Here is a 19,764-nt window from a genome sequence, read left to right as displayed (position 1 = left end):
CACTTTCTTAACTGGTTTCCCGTCTTCCAACCCTCAAACTTAAGCTCATCCAAATTTCTAATGCCAATATCCCAACCCTCACCACCTCCCATTCCCCCATCACCCCTTGCTCGCCCACCTACATTGGCCCCTGGTCCAGAAATGCCTCGATTCTAATATTCAGCACACGGTGATCAACCAAATGCTCGTAAAGAATGTAGAGGTGAGCAACTTCCATTTGTACTGTTACTTATTCTACATCACCCCGACACGATCTCAAAAAGTTCTGATAGTCATTGTTAGTACAACATGAACAAATTAACATTTGTTTATAATAGGATTCACCGTTAGAAGTCCCATTTAGTGCACTCATGCTGGTGCAATGAATATGTGGAACCGACTGTTACGGAACGTTGGCAGGAGTTTAAAAAAAATTGGGTGTACTCAAATTTGTTTTCCCCTTAAGGGGACATTTAGCATGGCCAATTCACAGCCCCTGCACATATTTTTGGGTTGTGGGGTGAAACCCACGCAGACACGGGTAGAATGTGCAAACTCCACACGGACAGCGGGGCTGGGATCGAACCCGGGTCCTTGACGCTGTGAGGCAGTAGTGCTAACCACTGCGCCGGCAGATTTTAATTAAATAGCATTTTCTTGCCTTTGTTTCCGAGTTTAACTATGGACAGTAAATCAACAGCAGATGCAGCTTTTGATCTTCTAGCAAATCGCTGCATGGCCTCCCTCATCCTACCTCTGTAATCTCCAGCCCTGCAACCCTCCAACCTACAATGTTTTGTCCTCATTTTATTTTACAAACTTTAAATATTTAACAAAAGTGGAATTGTTTCCTCGAGTCAGTGTTGTGTATTGTGTGTATGGGGTTCAGTGGCACAACATAATACAGGTAAAGAAACAGAAGGTGACGATATGGAACATCTCAATCCAACCAACGCTTTACCAGAGACTCGACACTGGTCTTCCTTGGCAAACTCACCAAGGTTACCATAAATCCTCAAATTGTAATGGCATTATATATCCATTTTTCAAAATTATTTAATGTCGCTTAGGCTCAAGTTAATTGTTTCCATGACTGAAGGACAGAATAAAAACCCTGACCACAGGCCATTTTTTAAAAAATTGGATTTATTCATAAAAACAAAGACAGCAATAACCCCCAATCTAAACAGTTGTACTATCTATTTAGCCATTGCCTACTTATTAAATTGCCACTTGTGTACCAACAGATCACAAACATTCAACTATACATGAAATTCCCCTCAACAGAGTCATGCAGACAGAAATAACACAGCAGTTTGCTCGAAATCTTGGGAAATATATTACTTATTTCTAGTCTAATTTCCACTGGTGTGTAACCAAGTACATCTTTAGGGACTGAGGGAATGACAACTGCAATACAAAATTGGGGCAGCTTAAAATTATATTGAAAGGGTACACATTAGTCAATAGAAGCAAATGCAGTAAAATGTTTCACAAATGCATCATTTCCAGTGCATTTATGTTCATTATTTTACAATATTGAAACACAAATCAATGTGCCAATTACCCTACTTAAACAGAAATGTGAAACCGCAACTCAAAAGCTAAAATGCATATTTATGATCAACATTTGTTTAATCGTGCTGATATATTCCAAGGCACAAGCAATCAGAATGGCCACTGACCGTGCTTATTCATTGGATTATCTTTTAATTATCTCTGGATTAATTGGTCGGTATTGGAGCTTTTCCAACTACCTGCCAGAAAATTACTGCCACAACCTAAACTTTCCAAAAACTGCATGTCGAGCACCAACGTGGGTTTCGTACCTTATGGAGCTCAGAGTAAGGCACAGGAAATGGGTGAAAGGTCACTTGATAGTGCAGGAGATTTTTGTGCCTATTCATTACTCACCTGGAATTTTACTGAGTAATGTCTAGAAGATAAAGCAATGTGCATTGTTTATTTGTTTCTTTACAGTTTACGGCAGAGAAAAGAATTGTTACAGTCATCACAGTTAGGGAATTATGCAAATTCTAACTGTATTTCTAATCTCCGATCTACTGCAGAATGCAAACGGACAAAATATTATTCAACTAAAATAATTCTATTCGACATAAAATGCATTAAAGGCTTTTTTTGGGGTATTACTCAAAAATTGTTTTATGAAGTATTAGCGATAAAAAAGACAGAATCCATCCAGCTGGATGGGAGGTGGTTTGGGAGCTTGGGAAAGGGTGGAAAAGTCTTGGAATTTATATGCGTTTGGGATTTTGATTAAATCCCACTCTCTTCCAGCTTTTCCAGGGGCAGGATTGAAGGCAAGCAGGATCGGTCTTTAAATAAATAAGAATTGGTTGAGGTAATTAAGAAACCAATTGTGACCGGTTTTAACCCCAATTCCTACACTTCACAGCCAGGGAGCCCCTTTCCTAAAATGTTCAGAAACTCACAAGGATCACCAAGGCAAGTGCACAACGAGAAGAGCTTCTTCAACAAAACTGACAAGCTGGGAAGACTTTGATCAGTTACACGAAGGGCTCCAACCGTGGTCATTGAGACTGCTGTTCAAAGTGCACTGCACAACAGCTGCATTTCCCTGATGCCAGCCTTCACCATGGCACATAAGCAGCTATAATCGCTTATTGTCCCAAGTAGGCTTCAATGAAGTTACTGTGAAAAGCCCCTAGTCGCCACATTCCGCTGCCTGTTCGGGGAGGCCAGTACGGGAATTGAACCCGCGCTGCTGCCTTGTTCTGCATTACAAGTCAGCTGTTTGTCCCACTGTGCTAAACCATAGTATGCAGCTCCACTAGCTGAGGGGGCAAGAGAAGAAGCCATATCAGAGCCATCCTCTCCAATAGCCATAGCACCAGGTGCCTTCTCCTCAGACGGATGCCCCACCAAAGGGAAGAAGAGGGGCTGGATCCAGCTGGAAGAAGGCGAGACCCCCATCACAGGTTTACAGACAATCAGTGCTCTTGGCATGTCTTCAGCACCAGGTTCCTCGGGAAGCTCTCATGGCAGGTCACTGCAGGCATCTCCAGCATTCTGGAATGAGAACTCCTTCCCAGTGGACTGGGTGGGAATGCATGGTCAGTGGCCAATATGGTGCCGGTCACTGGAAGGCCACCCCATCTCCCCACCAGGGTCAGTGCCAAGTTGTTCTCTTTCTTTTCCTGCAAGGAGAGACGGCGAGTGTGTTCAGAATGGCTTTTGTGGAGAGATGGGAAGGATATCATTTGTGGAGGGTGACTGTGAGACACAAGTGCGAGAGGGCAATAGGTTGAGAGTTTGTGTGAGAGTTGGATGTTCAGATATGGATGCAAGTTGGCAGCAGTAGAGGGGAATAAATGGAGCGTCAAGGTGTGTTGCCCTGAGGCATGCTGCGCCAGTCAGATTGTGGGGCTTGGCACAAAGTGCTGTATCACACATCAGTCATGCCCTCCTGAGGTCCTGGATTCTTTTAGTGCATAGTCTCCTGGTTGGAGGATCCACGTTCCTGCTGCTGCTTTCCTTGGCCACTTTGAATCAAGCCTGCTTAGTTGGAGAGGTTGTCCTCTTCCACCCTTCCATGGGAGAGCTCGCCTCACTGCAGGCCCTTGGATCCCACAGCAAGACCTATCGGCAAGAGTGAAAGATGAAGGTGGGAGGGTTGCAGAAGTTAGGCTTCCCAGGTCTCCTCACTGTTCCTATGGTTCCTGCAGTCTCGAAGATCCAGGTGCTGGTGAGCTCTTGTAATATATGGATTGGCCATGATAAATTGCCCTTAGTGTTCAAAATTGCCCTTAGTGTTGGGCGGGGTTACTGGGTAATGGGGATAGGGTGGAGGTGTGCAGTTTGGTAGGGTGCTCTTTCCAAGAGCCGGTGCAGACTCGATGGGCCGAATGGCCTCCTTCTGCACTGTAAATTCTATGAAATAATATAATTAACCCTTTGACAGAATGAACACGTTACTCCACCCAAACTCTCAACAGGCCAGGGAGCCTAGAGGCCAGTTGGTAATTAGTTTGTTGTGGGAAAGAGCAATGGTTGGGTGCACAAATCACGGATTTGGATTCCCGACACAAACATGATCCAGCCTTTCCAGCAGGGACTTAAGGCCATAAGACACAGGAGCAGAATTAGGTCCCTCGGCCCATCGAGGCTGCGCCGCCATTCAATCATGGCTGATCTTTTTCTCATCGCATAACCCCTGATTGATCAAAAACCTATCTATCTCCATCTAAAAGACATTCAGTGATTTGGCCTCCACAGCCTTCTGCGGCGAAGAGTTCCACAGATTCACCACCCTCTGGCTGAAGAAATTCCTCCTCATCTCGGTTTTAAAGGATCGTCCCTTTAGTCTGAGATTGTGTTCTCTGCTTCCAGTTTTTCCTACAAGTGGAAATATCCTCTCCACGTCCACTCTATCCAGGCCATGCAGTATCCTATAAGTTTCAATAAGATCCCTCCTCATCCTTCTAAACTCCAACGAGTACAGACCCAGAGTCCCAAACGTTTCTCATACGACAAGCTGTTCATTCCAGGGGTCATTCTTGTGAACCTCCTCGGGACCCTTTCCAAGGCCAGCACATCCTTCCTTAGATATGGGGCCCAAACCTGCTCACAACACTCCAAATGGGGTCTGACCAGAGACTTGTATAGCCTCAGAAGTACATCCCTGGTCTTGTATTCTAACTCTCTCGACATGAATGCTAACATTGCATTTGCCTTCCTCACTGCCGACTAATCTGCACGTTAACCTTAAGAGAATCGTGAACAAGGACTCCCAAGTCCCTTTGTGCTTCTGATTTCCTAAGCATCTTCCCATTTAGAAAATAGTCTATGCCTCCATTTCTCAATCCAAAGTGCATAACATCACACTTTTCCACATTGTATTCCATCTGCCACTTCTTTGCCCACTCTCCGAGCCTGTCCAAGTCCTTCTGCAGCCCGCCTGCTTCCTCAATACTACCTGCCCCTCCACCGATCTTTGTATCATCTGTAAATGTAGCAACAGTGCCTTCAGTTCCTTCCTCCAGATCATTAATGTATATTGTGAAAAGTTGTGGTTCGAGCACCGACCCCGGACGTACACCACTAGTCACCGGTTGCCATCCTGAAAAAGACCCCTTTATCCCCACTGGCCTTCTACCAGTCAGCCAGTCCTCTATCCATGCCAGGATCTTACCCTTCACACCATGGGCTCTTAACTTATTTAACAGTCTCCTATGCGGCACCTTGTCAAAGGCCTTCTGGAAATCTAAATAAATCATGTCCACTGGTTCTCCTTTGTCTAATTTCCTTGTTACTGCCTCAAAGAACACTAACAGATTTGTCAGACATGACCTCCCTTTGACGAAGCTGTGCTGACTCGGCCTATTTTATCATGTACTTCCAAGTACTCCACGATGTCATCTTTAATAATGGATTCTAAAATCTTACCAATGTCTGAAGCCAGGCTAACCGGCCTATAATTTCCCATCTTCTGCCTCACTCCCTTCTTGGACAGGGGTGTTACATTAGCCACTTTCCAGGCCTCTGGGACCCTTCAGCGATTCCTGAAAGATCACCAATACCTCCACAATCTCCTCAGCTATCACTATTAGAACCCTGGAGTGTAGTCCATACGGTCCAGGTGATTTATCCACCTTCAGACCTTTCAGTTTCCCCAGAACCTTCTTCTTAGTAATGGTCACTGCACTCACCTCTGTCCCCTGGTTCTCCTGGAGCTCTGCCATCCCACTGGTGTCTTCCACCATGAAGACTGGTGCAAAGTAACTATTCAGTTCATCTGCCATTCTTGGTTTCCTATTATTACTTATCCAGCCACATTTTCCAGGGTTCAATGTCTATTTTTGTCTCTCCCTTACCTTTTATATATTGAATAAAATAGATGAAACTTAGATGAAAGAAATCCACCCAAAGTCTTTGCTACAAAAGATGTGGTCTAATCAATGCTGTAACAGCGGCGATGTGATCTATTGATACAGTAACAAAGGTGATGCAATACTCAGCGCAGTATCACTGCAACTCCGAAGAGTGGAGAATTACAACTGTACTTAACTGAAGTAGAGCAGTTTCCCACAACACTGTAATCATAAGACAAATCCTTAGCTGCTAACAACACTTGACATAAAAAAGGTAACAATAACGTATGTAATGGTTTAAGTATTCAAGCACGTTTCCTCAGTGCACCTACATAATATAGACCAGGAAAGTTAAAACCTGTCCCAAGTTAGCTGATCGAAGCTGGTGAGTCGACATGGCACTAAAACTGATCCCAGCACTGCTAGAACACAAAATCACACTCCAGAATTCCCTGCTTGAAGTGTGAATGAATTGACATCAGGCAGGGATAGAATTAGAGTTGGCTACAATGTACCCCCTGGTTGAATAGTACCAGCAGTGATGGGAGAGAGTTCAGTCAGAATCACTATTATTATGGCTCGGCAAATAGCAGTATGGGAGACAAGCCAGGAGAGCATCGAGAACCCATTGAAAATATGATGCATCAAAACACCCTCCCCTTTGAATGCACTAGCAAAGAAAGACCAGGGCTAACTCACAATGAAAACCACAGTAAAATGTCTCTCATCCAAGTCAAATACAAGTTCAATGAAAAATAGACAGGGATTCAGCATGTGTTAATGTCCTGAATCATCTAATGTTACCAAGATTCACTTGTTTCTATAACGGGTGGAGAACATACGCAACATAATAGAGTCAAATGGTTTGGGATGGAAACTATATACCTCATCTCACTGCAGGTGACTAACCACCAATGATGATCACATTTTTCCATTAGTGTTGACGAGTAAAGTTCCTATGACAAAATTTTCCAAGAATGATTGAGAGGACACAACACTATTCCTTCAAAAAGGTATTTGGCACGACACGGTGTCTTATCGATGCAAACATATGCTCCTGCACTGAACCAGCATATTATCTAATGCCTGATATCAAGTTGCAATAGAGACAATGTGAAATCTATTTAAAAAAAACGACAGCAAAAGGAACAAACACAGAAATTATTTCAAATTTGGTTAAATTACCAGCAGTAACAAAATCTAAAACTCGACTTCTTCAGGACTTTCTAAACGAGACTTGCGGTTAGAATGGCTTAATTGATTGTCTGTGGAATTAGAAATTGAAGTATTATAATAGAAGAGTTTCCTAAAGGGCCAACAGAAGAGGAGGAAATACATGAACATCTTTTATTCTAGGTGGGAACGAATATGCTTTACTGAGTGGATCAAAGAGCTTACTTGTGTGATTGCTTTGCATCCATTCAGCCTGCAAGTGTCCCTGAGCTTCCAGTTGCCTATCATATTAAATTTCTGCCCCACTTCCGCTCCAACCCCTCGGTCCTTGGCTTCCTACATTGCTCCACTGAGCTGCATTGGGAACTCAAGGAATGGCACCTCGTGATTCAACTGGACATTTTAAAGCAGCGGTGGGCAGCCTGTGCTGGGAGGAGGGTGTGTGTGTGTGCAGGGGGGGGGGGCATGTGCCCCATCTGGATTCCGAGTGGGACCCACAAGATATTTGCATTTGTTGATCGTTGTCCATATGCACATAAAACAAGAAGTCTTACAACACCAGGTTAAAGTCCAACAGGTTTGTTTGGAGTCACTAGCTTTCGGAGCACAGCTCCTTCATCAGGTGAGTCTAACTCCCCTGATGAAGGAACTGCGCTCCAAAAGCTCGTGGACTTTAACCTGGTGTTGTAAGACTTCTGACCGTGCCTACCCCAGTCCAATGCTGGCATCTCTGCATCATTACATAAAACAAGGGCAAGTGAAGTGAGGTGCATGCTAATAGCACACAACATTGAATGAGAGAGTCGTGCACTTCCTCTGCGCCCAAAGTGTAAATATTTCTTTTGTTTTTACCATCTGAAGTTGATGATAGTTCTAGTGTATAAATGATTGAGCATTTTCTATAACTTATAAAATATTCAGCGTGTCTTAAGTGTATTTAATCTTATTCATGGGGTCATGGTTAATGAACAAGCCCAAGTTCATTCTTGCGGCCCACTGTGATGAAGAAGAGCCACTCACATGACCCACTCACTGGCCTAGGTTACCCATCACTGTTTTACAGCCTTCAAAATTCAACACAGAGTTCAACAGTTGCTGATCATAACCATCACTCCCGTACTTTCAGATAGCAGCTGTTGGTCTGATTCTGTTATCCCCATTTAAAACTCCTCTGTAGACACGTTTGTCATCCTCCTTTGCTCCTCACCATTCCTTTCACCATTTAATTATTCCTGCCTGCCAATCCATCACAGACTTTCTCCTTTGTTCTTTCCTCCTCCCGCCCTTTATTTGCACTTGCTCAAAATCTGTTGCATCTACATATTTTTTCCCAGATCTGGCAAAAGGACTTCACCCTGAAACAATACCTTTGTTTGCCTTTCCACAGATGCTTCCTGACCCAAGTACTTTCAGCATTTTCTATTTTTAAGGGCTGACTTCATCTCTCTAGGGTTAATAAAACAGCAATGGAGACCATAGCTTTTTCGGTTAAGTATTACTATTAAATGTGAAGTACCAGAAGTACATTCTTAGGGCCAAATATATCTCCAAAGCAGGTTTTTCCTACTACAGTAAGAGGAACATTTGTAACATCAACTGCGCTTCGCAGGATACACAATTGACCTTTTCTTTGGATCTCAAGTGATAAAACATTTTATTCCATAAAAAGAAAAGGGCCAGATGACACACTACCTGTGATAATGCAGATTTGCTATTGTTTAATCTCAGTCCACATTGGCTGCCAGAGACAGAAATAGTCATTGACCAAAGCTCATCTGTTTCTTTTGATACATTCCATGAAAGACCACACATGCACAGTTCACCCAAAGTGTTCATATCTCAACCGCCCAGTGCCAACATTTACTGGATTTTACAAATTCACAGACTTCATAAAATGAAGCTCTTGTCGTTTTAAAAAGACTAAATGTCTCCACTTTAATTTAAAACAACTATCTTATCAAATAACACAACACAAATTAGAGTAATGCATGCACCATTTCTGGCGAGCAGGCAAAAGGGTCAAGAATTTGTCTTTTTTTAAAAAAAAACTATAGCCTAAATAAACCTGGACAATTTTCCTAACAATTTACCAGTGACTGACCAGTGACAGAACCAAAACATTTTGCACTCCAAAAAGGTCACACTCAAGAGCCTTCATGACTTAATTGTTGTCACATCAGCTGGAGGAAGTGGTGTGATGTTAAAACAAAACAAATCCCTGATGTTATCATACAACATTTCCATCCAGGAATACTTTTCCCCAAAACAAAAACAAATCAAAACAAAACAAAATGTAGACACATATATACATCACAGAACAATTCAAAACAAATCGTTCATAGAAATTAATAGAAATGGGATTGAATCACTTCACCAGCCTGACATTAAATATGGAAGCCCTCAAGTACACTAATGTCAGGCCAGAGGAGCCCAGTAACAGGTGAAAAACCCAGCAAGGGATGTGAAGGCCCTGTTGATTTTAAAGGCTACAGTACATATACTACTGATCAACAAAGCAAAGACAAACTTTGCCATATTTCAGTGGCTAAAAGGGGAAACCCTCTCACGGGACACGCAATCCAGAGGTCCAGACTAATGCTCTGGGGGCAAGGGTTCAAATCCTACCACGGCAGCTGGTGGAATTTAAATTCAATTAATAAATCTGCAATATATAATTGAGGCTTCAGTAACACTGGCCGCCATCAAGTGGTGTATAACCAATCTTGTTCTTATCCTTTAGGGAAGAAAATCCACCATCCTTTGGTCTGGCCTTCATGTGACTCCAGACTCACTGCAATGTGCTTGACAGTCAACTGCCCTTTGAAATGGCCTACCAATCTACTCAAATCAAGGCCAATTTGAGATGGGCAATACTAACCCTGCCAGTGCTCCCCAAATCCCATGAAATAAGAAAGGGGAAAAAGCTAAAGGGAATTAGAAAAGTTGCCTCCACAAGTAAAGGTGATAGAGACAGAAAACTATGAACGATACCAGCGATGGTTTCCCAATATCAGCGGATAAGGAGTTTAAAAAGCTTAGTTTAAAAGAACCCCACGCTACAAAAGTTTGACGTCACATACCAACCGACTCAAGAACAGCTTCTTCCCTGCTGCCATCAGACTTTTGAATGGACCTACCTCGTATTAAGTTGATCTTTGCTCTACACCCTAGCTATGACTATATTACATTCTGCAGTCTCTCCTTCTTTCCCTATGTACAGTATGCGTTGTCTGTATAGCATGCAAGAAACAATACTTTTCACTGTATACTAATACAAGTGACAATAATAAATCAAATCAAATGTTGATTGATATTTTAGGTATCAATCCCAATCTGTTTTAAGCTTTACTTTTCTTTTAAACTTGGAGCTCTGGTGCTAGTCTATTGACTTCCATCACCAATGTCATTCATGAACACAAAAACTGCAAAGCTTTTGCAGCACAGACCCTGGCATCCGTATTTTTCCACCTGCCATTAGATGAACAACGTCCGTTTTGGGTCCTCTAAATGCAATGAGCCCATATCCATTTTCCAAGTCAATCCCTATTTAAACTTCAAGACCTGAAACAAAGCACCAGTTCCCGCACACACTCACTGTCTTTAAATTCAATAATCCCAAGCCAAACTAGGAATTGTACTCAAATTCCAGACAAGCTCCCAATTTTATTATGATCCCGGACAAGACCCCAACAGTTGCTAGGATACTGGACAGAAGCCCCAATATTTTATTTAATTTTTAAGACTGTGAGGAAAAAATACTTCGCTCCAAGAGTGATTCCACACACAAACTTCATTACTAACACAGGAGTACAATATTTCATCATACAAGAAATAGCTTACAATTACCCTGCAAACAATGCTCAACAATAAAAGGAACACTAAATCCTAACTGCTATCCTTTATCTCCACTCAAGCAAAACCCATCTCGGGTCAAATACCACATTTAAATACAGCTAGCCAACCCAGAAATACGTGCTGTAAAGATATATATTGGACAAACTGTTTTGAGAAGGAGCGATCCTTCAGGAACCAGCTTGCAGATTCTTGCTCATGTCAAACTACTGTTTTATTTCCTAGCTTTTGGCAAAAAGCTGCTCGTCTGTTCACATTCCCAATTTAACCGAACTGTAACTTAGCACCTGACTACTTCAGGTGCTAATGCACCAAATACATGTAATACAATATATTGATCACAATCCCATAATGATGCAGCATACTGACTCACACAACTATCTCAGCACAAATTCTTAGGCTCACTAAATCCAGTTTATTTATTTATTTTTTTTAAATTATTTTTATTCAGATTTTTATTGAAACAAATTTTTTTACATAACCATTAACAGCATTTAACAAAACAAGGTGAACGTTAACATTATATAAAGAAAAAAAAAAAACGGAATATGCAGTGAATGAACATTTCCCCCCTCTCCCCCCACCCCGGATTGCTGCTGCTGCTGACATTTTAATGCTCTCCTAGAAAGTCGAGGAACGGCTGCCACCTCCGAGAGAAATCCAACGTGGACCCTCTCAAGGCAAACTTTACCATCTCAAGACTGAGAAACCCAGCCATGTCACCAACCCAGGTCCCCACACTCGGGGTTTTCGAGTCTCTCCACATTAAAAGGATCCGTCTCCAGCCTACCAGGGAGGCAAAGACCAAACCCTCGGCCTCTTTCGCTTCCTGAACACCCGGATCGTCCGACACACCAAAGATCGCCATCCCTGGACTCGGCACTTGTTCAGGATCTTGGACATTGCCTTAGCGAATCCCTGCCAGAATCCTTTGAGAGCCGGACATGCCCAGAACATATGGACATGGTTCGCTGGGCTTCCCGCACATCGCGCACATCTATCCTCAACCCCAAAGAATTTGATAATTCTCGCTGTCGTCATGTGTGCCCGATGGACCACCTTAATCTGAATTAAGCTAAGCCTGGCACATGAGGAGGAGGAATTAACCCTGCTTAGGGTATCCGTCCACCGGCCCGCATCCAGCTCCCCACCTAGCTCCTCCTCCCACTTGCCCTTAAGTTCCACCACTGGGGCTTCCTCTGCCTCCTGTAGTTCTTGGTAGATGTCCGACACCTTCCCCTCCCCTACCCAGGTGCCAGAGACCACCCTATCCTGTATCCTATGTGGGGGTAGCAACGGAAATGTCACCACCTGTTTTTTTAGAAAGGTGTGTACCTGAAGGTATCTGAAGGCATTTCCAGGGGGCAGATTAAATTTCTCCTCCAGCGCCTTCATGCTGGGAAAAGTCCCGTCTATGAACAGGTTGCCCCATCCTTTTAATACCTGCCCTATGCCAGCTTTGAAACCCTCCGTCTATCTTGCCCGGGACAAATATGTGATTGTTGCGTATCGGGGTCCACACGGAGGCTCCTTCCACCTCCCTGTGCCTTCTCCACTGACCCCAGATCCTTAGTGCCGCTGCCACCACCGGACTGGAGTAGCGCGCCGGCGAGAAAGGCAGAGGTGCCGTTACGAGTGCCCCTAAGCTGGTACCTTTGCATGAGGCCGCCAGCCCCCCCCCCCCCCCCCACTGCACTCTAGATACAGTCTCTTTACTCGCGGGGTCTTATTTGCCCATACAAATCCCGACCAAATCCAATTTTTTAATGTTGCGCCTGTCGTCTTTGCTTCCGCTCTCATGCAATGGAAATTCCTGGCTTCCATATTCTGAACAGGGGGGTAAAGACGAGTGATAATTTAAATGTGCGAGAGCACTGCATGGAGATCAGTGTTACATTACTCTTTCAGGGTCTGATGTACAAGGTAAATGCAATATTTGCTGATCCCTGTTGAGGTACTGGAACAACCAGCTCAGTGTACCCAAGCAAAGACTCAGTTGTAACTCCTTTTTCTCCCTTATAATTCACTGACAGTAAATGTTTAGGCAAAATTAGACCAATGTATCTGGATTTATTAATTTCAATATGCTGCTCATAAGTGTATTAAATGGCAATGGTGAATAAAAGCTCTGATACTTATACATTAATGGGAGCCTGAACACAGGTACATGGAGGACAGAGCTTTACTCCAGCTATTTACACCACCCACTGCCACCAAATGGAGATCTATAAATGGATTGTTAGGTTAAGGGTTGGGGGAGGTTTTACTGAAGTAAATGTGGAAAATCAATCTTGATAACTACTTTCAACTAAACATCTGACTTCACACTATTGAGGAGCCCAGCACAGCTGGGCTTTAGCTGTTTTTACATTGTACAAGGCCTGTGTTTGCAGCCACTAAAAACAGGTCTACTCACCAGCCAGTCCAAGTTCTGGTAGTTTTTACACACAAATGGTAGTGGAGAGAAACTACAGAATGGGTTTCATTATTTTGAGACCATGAGGAAACGACAAATACACTGGGCCAGAATTCTAGCTGCTATCTATGAATCACTGCTGGAAGCATGCATGCACACAGGACAGACATGGCCAAATGTAAAGTACTTATTCCACTGACAGTCAAAAAATTAGCTCATTACACAAATAATGGGCACTTGTCTACTTCTAGACTAGAACTTCTGCCAAGGCAGTGTGAGGAAAGGGCAGAATAGTAATAATTAATAATAATCTTCATTGTCACAAATAGGCTTACATTAACACTGCAATGAAGTAACTGTGAAAAGCCCCTCATCGCCACATTCCAGCACCTGTTCAGGTACACAGAGGGAGAATACAGATGTCCAAGTTATCTAACAGCACGTCTTCCGGCTTTTGTGGGAGGAAACCGGAGCACCCGGAGGAAACCCACGCAGACACGGGGAGAACGTACAGACTCCACACAGAGTGATCCAAGCCGGGAATCAAACCTGGGACCCTGGAGCTGTGAAGCAACAGTGCTAACCACTGTGCTACCATGCCGCCCACGAATTAAATAGAACAAACAATATATAAGTGGATTAACAGTTCATAAATAACTAAATCAGACCTGCAACTTTGAATGGCTATACTTGCAATACACAAGGAAACATTGAACTTGTACTGTTGATCCGATAGGTTTGCCTGGAAATCCAGATTTACACCCCTGCTGGCTGGGATACTTGTGCTGCCACACCCTGCACTGCACATACCCACTGAGATCAATAGAAAAGCTAAAAATATTGACACAAATCCAAGAACATCAGACAGTGTCAGCTGTGCAAAGGAAATGCCTTAGTATCGTATTATTGTACAACACAATAAATGGCATGAAGGTGAAGTCAACAAATGCAAAAGAGCTCAGAGATCTCATCACCTTAGGTCTGTCCTGGGTTACCAACACAACTTCACAGAATGATAAACACTGCGTGAATGACACAGCTCTTCCTCTCTAACCCTGTCCAAACTACTGCCTGTTTGCCCATTCCCTGCCCACCCCCAAACAATTTCACCTGCTACACCTTTCCACCCTCCAACCCAGCCCAAAGTGGTCCTCACATTTCACACCCAGCATTCAAACTGGCATTGTTCTCCAGCCTTACTTTGTTCAAGTTCATACTCTTCTACCCTTTCCTACCCATTAGGACTGGCATTCTTTACACACACCCTCCTCACTTGATGTCAGCATTTATCTTCCTCCTCCCTTCAAAAAGTGCTAAAAGTTTTGGCAGCACCCCCAAATAAAATTACATCTATTGTCTTCCACCGCACTCTGGCAACCTGTAAATCAAGATGGAGGAAAGAATAACCACAAGGCCCTCTCTTCTTGATATTGCTCCTGGCATTGAAGCTGTGATTTTGGTCATTGTTTATTGGAGGAGGAAATTCCTATTCTTGAGTATTCCCTCCTACAATATATTTGACGAGGATCCCGGCCATTAACACTTTTTGAGGAAAGAGCCCCAGTCTACTACATTACCAACTATACTTAGGGGAACAGGAAAGACAGCAATGGCTTGGGTCAGAGTGCAACTGAAGGGAGGGGGTGGAGTGTGAAAATTGTCAGAGCAGCAGCACTAGAGCTGGAGAACTTTATTCAAGGCTTGTCTAAATTGCTAATGCTGGCACAGCCCCTACAACAATCCCTTTGACTATGTGTCAGTTGGCAGCAGGGTTAAGCTGGATCATGCTATCAATTGACTTAATTCATACTTACAGACGAAGTGACTTCTAAATTTCACACCCATTTGCCAGGCTGGGTCAGTGTAGTTTAGAGGGCTTGAAATGAGAAGTCAGTGGTGAAGAGAATGTGGTTTCCCAGCCCTCAAGCTGGGTCATAAATTAAGTGGCTTTCATAAAAGGGGTATCCCAAATGTTATTTATCTGCACAACAAAATAAATATCTGCCTGAAATCATTGATCAGAAGTTGGAGCTTGCTTATTTCTGGAGGTACGTCTTCATAATTTAACGTGTGACTAATTGGCCAGCTCATGTGGAGGCGAGAGGCGCGATTTCACAAATCATTTTCGGGCAGAAAATTGGGCTTTAAGCCTTAAATGATTAATTTTGATTCTAAGAAAGCGAGAGAGTTGCAGCCACTCCAAGACCACCTCAATAAGTGGAATTTTGGGGGGAGAGAGAATATGCTGACAGGATGATGAGATTAGAAACCAACATGTTGGAAAAAGCTCAGCAGGTCTGGCAGCATCGGTGGAGAGAAGCAGAGTTACATGACTCAGTTCTGAAGGCGTGTTATTGCACTCGATGGAAACGTTGGGCGGGATTCTCCCAGCCCGGGGCCAGGCCTGAGAAACCCCGCAACCGGGTACACCTGGTCGCATCCGGCGGGAACTCTGCACGCAGGATTGGGGGGGCAGCCTGTGGGGGGGGGCTCCGATGGAGCCTGGCCCGCAATCTCTCGCTCCCCAGGCTTATTTTCTTCCGCGCCGGCCCCTGAACTCCCGCGCCATGCTGCATCGGGTCCGGCGCGTTGGTGCCGCCGCACCCTGCGCACACATGGCTTGGCGCCGGCGCCACTATGCATGCGCGGCTTGGCACCGGCGCCACTGTGCTTGCGCGGAGCCCAAGGCGCACGGTTTGTGCCGAGATAGGAGGCTGGAGCGACATGAACCACTCCAGCGCCGTGCTGGCCCCCTGTTGGGGCCAGAATACGAAACGCGACGGCGTTTCCGACAGCGTAGACACTCTGTCGCCGAATGGGAGAATCCCGCCCATTAACTCGTTTCTTTTGGTCCAGACCCTGCCAGACCTGCTGAGATGTTCCAGCACTCTGGTTTATGTTAAATTTCAGACTTAGCGGACAAAATGGATAGGGACAAAGTGATATTATTTTACTTTTTTTTTTAAATCATTTGAAAAATGCTGTATTAATTCTGACAGAGAACCTTGTAGTCTTAACTGCCTTTTGGAAACATTTGAACGTTACCAAAGGCGCTCTTCCTCTTCTGTACAGGAGAACAGCAGGAAAAAAGTCAGGAGAGGAATCGAATTTCAGGATTAGGGAATTCCCCCCCCCCACCCCCCAAACACAAGCGCCCGCGTCGAAATGTCAACAAAATGTCCTGCAAAACCTTCGTCTCACTTTGTGTTACATCTGTAAATCCGTGTACTTTAAAACAAGTACCCCCCCACCCACCCACCCCACAAACAAATTTCGGAGCAGGCTGCTGCCCAAATTTACAACCGAGACGACAACATTGCTTCAGGGAGGGCCAAGTGCCCGTCACGCCGCCGGTCAATGACTGTGGAAAGGCACGAAATATACAAGAGACCCCGATATATTTTACAACAGCGGGGCAGTGAAGAAATCGACGGCGATTTTGGGGGTGGGGATTGGAAGGGAGTCTGAAACCCCAGTCTAGTCGGGGTGATAAGCTGTTTACACCGCAGGACGGTCTACCTTTAACGCCCGTCTCCGAAACTGACAGACGCGGGGTTGCAAACCGCTGGAGACGGGGCGGCGATTGGACAGAAATGACATCATTTCATTGTATCACTTTCCAAGTCACATACAGGTTCCTGGGAAGTCGCTGTGTACAATCCAGAGATTCTACGCTAGTGTCCTTTCCGTCTCCTCTGGGAACCAGAACAATGAAAACAAGCGTCTGCCCCCAAATCCTGCCTTGATTGATTTCATTTATTAGAATTAAAGCAAAATGATTACCTCCACCCCCTCCCCTCCAGTGCACCCAAAACAAAAGCCGTTGCAGCTAATTTGTTTGCCAGTTTGAGGACTGGCACCCAGTTTCCAAGGTGGTGCAGCTGCCTTTTTGTCATTTTGGGGGGGGGGGGGGGGGTTAAAGATTAAGCGAAAACATTGCGGAAATCCAATCTTTCAGACATATATTCTCAGCTGATCAAATTCCCGCCTTTTAAACAAACTCAACATAGGCGCCGAGTAGTAAACAAACCCTGAGCTGTCGTTGCAGCATTAATATCTCGAGAATCACTGCATTACAACTTGGGGGGGGGGGGGGGGGGGAAAGAGGAGGAGAAAAGAACTTAAACACACTGCAAAGCAATTTGGGATTTTTAACCCCGAAGTCCCAAACGTTCAATTGATATACAGGATATACACAAAAAAATCAACAGAAGCAACTCATTACCAAGGGACAATCACTATCGGGAACATTTAGCCCTGGAGGCACTTTGTGACAGTCCCCCCCACCCATCCCGCCGCCGCCGCCTTCCTGGTTCCCCTTAAAACCGGGACACTTGTCATTAACTCCTGATGAGAAACTGCAATGCTCTCATTACCATACTTACGTTTTTCGTCATTAGCGTGTACTAAAGATGCTGCTCGGGACAAGACATCCAGGGGAGTCTCCATTCTTTAAATATATGTGCATATATATCTCTGCAGCCTGCAAGAATGAACGCAAAACAGAACACACTGCCTGTACCACCACATCATATGAAGAAACTTTGGGCTTCATTTTTTTTTGTTGTTGTTTCAACAATAACGCGACACAACCCAAACACACATAGTAGCCACCAGTCTCTAATGTAACATATTAAAAGGAGGAAGCCTTTAAAAGCACGACCCCCGTTTTATTACCAATTACACATGTGCACTGTGACTCTATAAACGTGATTTTTTTTTTTTCCGAGTGGTGTTCTCGCTGAAAGCACTGCTGGTTTACCTGTACGTTTTAGTGGCAGCGCCTCTTTGGCTTGTGAAGTGGATACACTGACGCGGAAGAATGTGAGGAATGATGGAATTCTCTCATGGCAGGTGGTGAAAGTGACACAACGCCATTGGCTAAGAGCGGCACCAAGCTCCCAATACATTATGCTAATCCCCGCCAGGCGTCACATCCTCAGGTAGAGCCAGTTGGATGGTGCGGAAGTGGCCTTGACTGACTGACAAACCTAACCTTCACCTCGGGATGCTGGAAGAGGAAGGCATGCTCCCCAGTAACGCAGCTTTCTTTTCGGGATCTCTCCTTAGCTTCCAGCACTTTTGCATGAACTGTCTGCTTAAAGACTCTGTATTGGAAATTATGAGATATTTTTTAATGTTTCCAATTAAGGGGCAATGTAACGTGGTCAGTCCACCTACCTTGCACATAGAGTTTCATAGAGTTTACAGTGCAGAAGGAGGCCATTCGGCCTATCGAGTCTGCACCGGCTCTTGGAAAGAGCACCCCACCCAAGGTCGACACCTCCACCCTATCCCCATAACCCAGTAACCCCAGCCAACATCTTTGGGTCGTGTGGATGAGATTCCACGGGGAGAATGTGCAAACTACACATGGACAGGGATGTACAAAGAACAAAGAACAAAGAAATGTACAGCACAGGAACAGGCCCTTCGGCCCACCAAGCCCGTGCCGACCATACTGCCCGACTAAACTACAATCTTCTACACTTCCTGGGTCCGTATCCTTCTATTCCCATCCTATTCATATATTTGTCAAGATGCCCCTTAAATGTCCCTATCGTCCCTGCTTCCACTACCTCCTCCGGTAGCGAGTTCCAGGCACCCACTACCCTCTGCGTAAAAAACTTGCCTCGTACATCTACTCTAAACCTTGCCCCTCTCACCTTAAACCTATGCCCCCTAGTAATTGACCCCTCTACCCTGGGGAAAAGCCTCTGACTATCCACTCTGTCTATGCCCCTCATAATTTTGTATACCTCTATCAGGTCGCCCCTCAACCTCCTTCGTTCCAGAGAGAACAAACTGAGTTTATTCAATCGCTCCTCATAGCTTATGCCCTCCATACCAGGCAACATTCTGGTAAATCTCTTCTGCACCCTCTCTAAAGCCTCCACATCCTTCTGGTAGTGTGGCGACCAGAATTGAACACTATACTCCAAGTGTGGCCTAACTAAGGTTCTATACAGCTGCAACATGACTTGCCAATTCTTATACTCAATGCCCCGGCCAATGAAGGCAAGCATGCCGTATGCCTTCTTGACTACCTTCTCCACCTGTGTTGCCCCTTTCAATGACCTGTGGACCTGTACTCCTAGATCTCTTTGACTTTCAATACTCTTGAGGGTTCTACCATTCACTGTATATTCCCTACCTGCATTAGCCCTTCCAAAATGCATTACCTCACATTTGTCCGGATTAAACTCCATCTGCCATCTCTCCGCCCAAGTCTCCAGACAATCTAAATCCTGCTGTATCCTCAGACAGTCCTCATCGCTATCCGCAATTCCACCAACCTTTGTGTCGTCTGCAAACTTACTAATCAGACCAGTTACATTTTCCTCCAAATCATTTATATATACTACAAAGAGCAAAGGTCCCAGCACTGATCCCTGTGGAACACCACTGGTCACAGCCCTCCAATTAGAAAAGCATCCCTCCATTGCTACCCTCTGCCTTCTATGGCCTAGCCAGTTCTGTATCCACCTTGCC

At 44.6% G+C, this 19,764-nt stretch overlaps 1 protein-coding gene across 2 annotated transcripts in view; it reads right to left on the bottom strand.

Annotated features, from left to right (window-relative positions):
• vgll4b (vestigial-like family member 4b) overlaps positions 1-18,114 on the bottom strand; it is a 135,503-nt gene extending 117,389 nt beyond the window's left edge. Inside the window, exons 1-2 of one of the 2 annotated variants that reach the window (XM_072472590.1) lie at positions 18,035-18,074; positions 17,658-17,755 (exon numbers count right to left, since the gene is read on the bottom strand). In XM_072472590.1, the coding sequence (XP_072328691.1) occupies positions 17,658-17,721 (64 nt within the window). In that variant the 5' untranslated portion in view covers positions 17,722-17,755; positions 18,035-18,074. Of the gene's footprint in view, positions 1-17,657; positions 17,756-18,034 lie in introns of both variants that reach the window. The other variant, XM_072472591.1, reaches the window with a different exon arrangement.
• Between the last annotated feature and the right edge of the window lie 1,650 nt (positions 18,115-19,764).

This window comes from Scyliorhinus torazame, chromosome 13 (assembly GCF_047496885.1).
Source record: "Scyliorhinus torazame isolate Kashiwa2021f chromosome 13, sScyTor2.1, whole genome shotgun sequence".
Taxonomy (NCBI): domain Eukaryota; kingdom Metazoa; phylum Chordata; class Chondrichthyes; order Carcharhiniformes; family Scyliorhinidae; genus Scyliorhinus; species Scyliorhinus torazame.
Note: the sequence above shows the minus strand (reverse complement) of the source record. Positions and strands in the feature narration are given on the sequence as shown.